The sequence below is a fragment of the Meleagris gallopavo genome, chromosome 23, assembly GCF_000146605.3.
Source record: "Meleagris gallopavo isolate NT-WF06-2002-E0010 breed Aviagen turkey brand Nicholas breeding stock chromosome 23, Turkey_5.1, whole genome shotgun sequence".
NCBI lineage: Eukaryota > Metazoa > Chordata > Aves > Galliformes > Phasianidae > Meleagris > Meleagris gallopavo.
Genome location: NC_015033.2, coordinates 2,514,259 through 2,516,531, shown reverse-complemented (window position 1 = coordinate 2,516,531; position 2,273 = coordinate 2,514,259). Strand labels below are relative to the sequence as shown.

At 52.8% G+C, this 2,273-nt stretch overlaps 1 protein-coding gene across 1 annotated transcript; it reads right to left on the bottom strand.

Annotated features, from left to right (window-relative positions):
* Positions 1-491: 491 nt before the first annotated feature.
* HES4 (hes family bHLH transcription factor 4) lies at positions 492-2,258 on the bottom strand (the record flags this gene model as incomplete). The annotated part of the gene is given in 5 exon segments (XM_010722769.2): positions 492-921; positions 923-996; positions 999-1,430; positions 1,962-2,049; positions 2,145-2,258. Coding segments are annotated over 5 exon segments (777 nt in total), but the record flags the coding sequence as incomplete, so codon positions are not given.
* Between the last annotated feature and the right edge of the window lie 15 nt (positions 2,259-2,273).

Below are 2,273 nucleotides of genomic sequence, written 5' to 3'. Positions count from 1 at the left end.
AAAAGAAAAAAAAAAAAGACACACATTAACCCTCAGCTCCGAGTTCCCAGGCGTTTCAATAGGGCTCCCAACTTCCCAAAGAGCCCGCTGCATACTCGATGAGACCCTTTATACCTTCTAATTACCCTCCTCACAATGGGAACAGACTCTCTTGCCTCTTTTGTGGCCGAGATAGTAACTTTTGCACGCACCACCCCCACGGAAAGGTAACGCGGAGCCATAATACGGAGCAAAAGCTCCAAGCTGGATTATCTCACGCAGCAAGCATGCATTTCCCAGCTTCCAGGAGCACGGATTTAGGAAGCAGGGCTCACACAGCCCCTCATAACCTTCCCTATCTGCTGCACAGAGCCCTCCTACAGCCACACTCAAGGCCATAAAGTTGGCCCCTATCGCCTTCCTGCAGCGTTGGCTTTGTCTCTGCCCATTCAAATGAGAGGAGAAAGTAAAAGTTCTATTTCAAAGAGTTTATTTCAACACCTGCATTATTGTTATTTTGTTCTTTTTTTGGAGGTCTCCAACACAGGCACACGCAACACACGCACGGACCGACGGGATACAAACAACTTTGGCATCATACTTTGAGTTCTTTGTTACAAAACTATTTCTCATTTATTTCTCCTTAATTAAAAAAAAAAAAAGTAATCTCAATAAAGGCATTTCAAGGAGTAAAAATACAAATCGAGATCCCAACCTCTGAGAATAATAAATAGCGAGTTCCTAGCGAGGTCCTTTTTTTTCCCCCCCCCCTTTTTCCTCATGTTGAAATCTGCTTAGGAAAATGCAACAACCACAACAGGGCTCCATAGAACGGAGCCAAAGCAGAGTTTTTGGGATGAGGGGTGGGATTGGTCACCACGGCCTCCAGACGGACTCCCTGCGCTCAGCAATAGGGCTGCCTGCCTGGGATGCGGGCACCACGCTGTGCCCAAATGATGTCAAACCCTGCACAGGGGATGCTGATGGGGTGCTGGATGCGTTCCCAGAGCCTCCACTTGTGGACACTGGGACGTTGGCGTTGGCGTAGAGTGGGATAACCGGTCCAGAGCCAGGTGGGAACGTCGGGTTGGGGATGAGGAAGGCAAATTGACCATCGGTGGCTGGAACGAGCTGAAAACCCCCATAGACTTTAGGGGAAAGAGCTTCGGTTGGTTCCAGCTTGCACGGCACCGGCACCGCTCCGGTGGTGGTAGGAGGCAGTTGGACGTGCAGAGGTTGAGCCAGATGTGCAGGTTGGCCAGCAGGAGGGGGTGGCAGGTAGTTCATGGCCACGATCTGCCCCAGGCAAGCAGAGAGGTGGCCCAGCAGGCGGGCTCGCACATCAGCATTCACCCCCTCACACGTGGACAGGAACCTCGTCACCTCGTTCATGCACTCATTGAAACCAGCCCGGTATTTGCCCAGCACGCTGGGGTCAGCACTGAGAGCAGCTGTAGGAAAAAGGAAGAACAAATTCTTGGCTGGGAGGTCTCAAGAAGAGGGGTTTTGGGAGTCCTTAGTGTTTGCAGAGGCTTTTGGGGTCCTCTGAAGTATTTGGGGTTTGCATTAGAATGGGGAGGTTGCATTTTTTTGGAAGAGTGCCTAAGAGCTTTTTGGGGGGGGGGGGGGGGGTTGCAACATTTCACTGGGGTCCCAAAGAGTTTAGGAAGTTTGCATGGGTTTGGGGATGTCCCTAAAGGTTTTCCCTTAAGTGATTTTGGGGGGGATTTCCATGGACTTCCTTGGGTCTAAGACTTTTTGAGACTTTAATTTGGAGGCTGTAGGAGTTTCTAGGGCTCCCGACAAGTTCTGGAAGGTTTGCATGGGTTTACTGGGGATCCCCATGAGCTTCTGAGGTTTGCATGGGTTTTAGGGCTCCCCAGTGGTTCCCACGCAGGTCTGGGATCCGTAAGAGTTTCCAAGCCTTGCAATGAGCTTTAGGGGATCCCCAAGGGTTGGGGGACCACCGGGGGCTCACTCACCGGCCATCTGTGCCCTCTGGAGGTTCCTCAGGTGCTTCACCGTCATCTCCAGGATGTCAGCCTTCTCCAGCTTGGAGTGCCGTGAGCTCTGCGGGAACAACACCGGCACTCAGAGCCCCCTCCCCGCACCACAACCCATCGTCAAGCCCTCCCCCTTACAGACCCCAGCGTTGCTCTACTCACGTCTTTTTTCAGCGCGTCCAGGATGAGCATCTTCAGCTGTCCCAGGCTCTCGTTGATGCGCGCCCGCCGTCGCTTCTCCATGATGGGTTTGGAGGACTGCGGGCACAGCGCACACCGTCACCGCCCGCT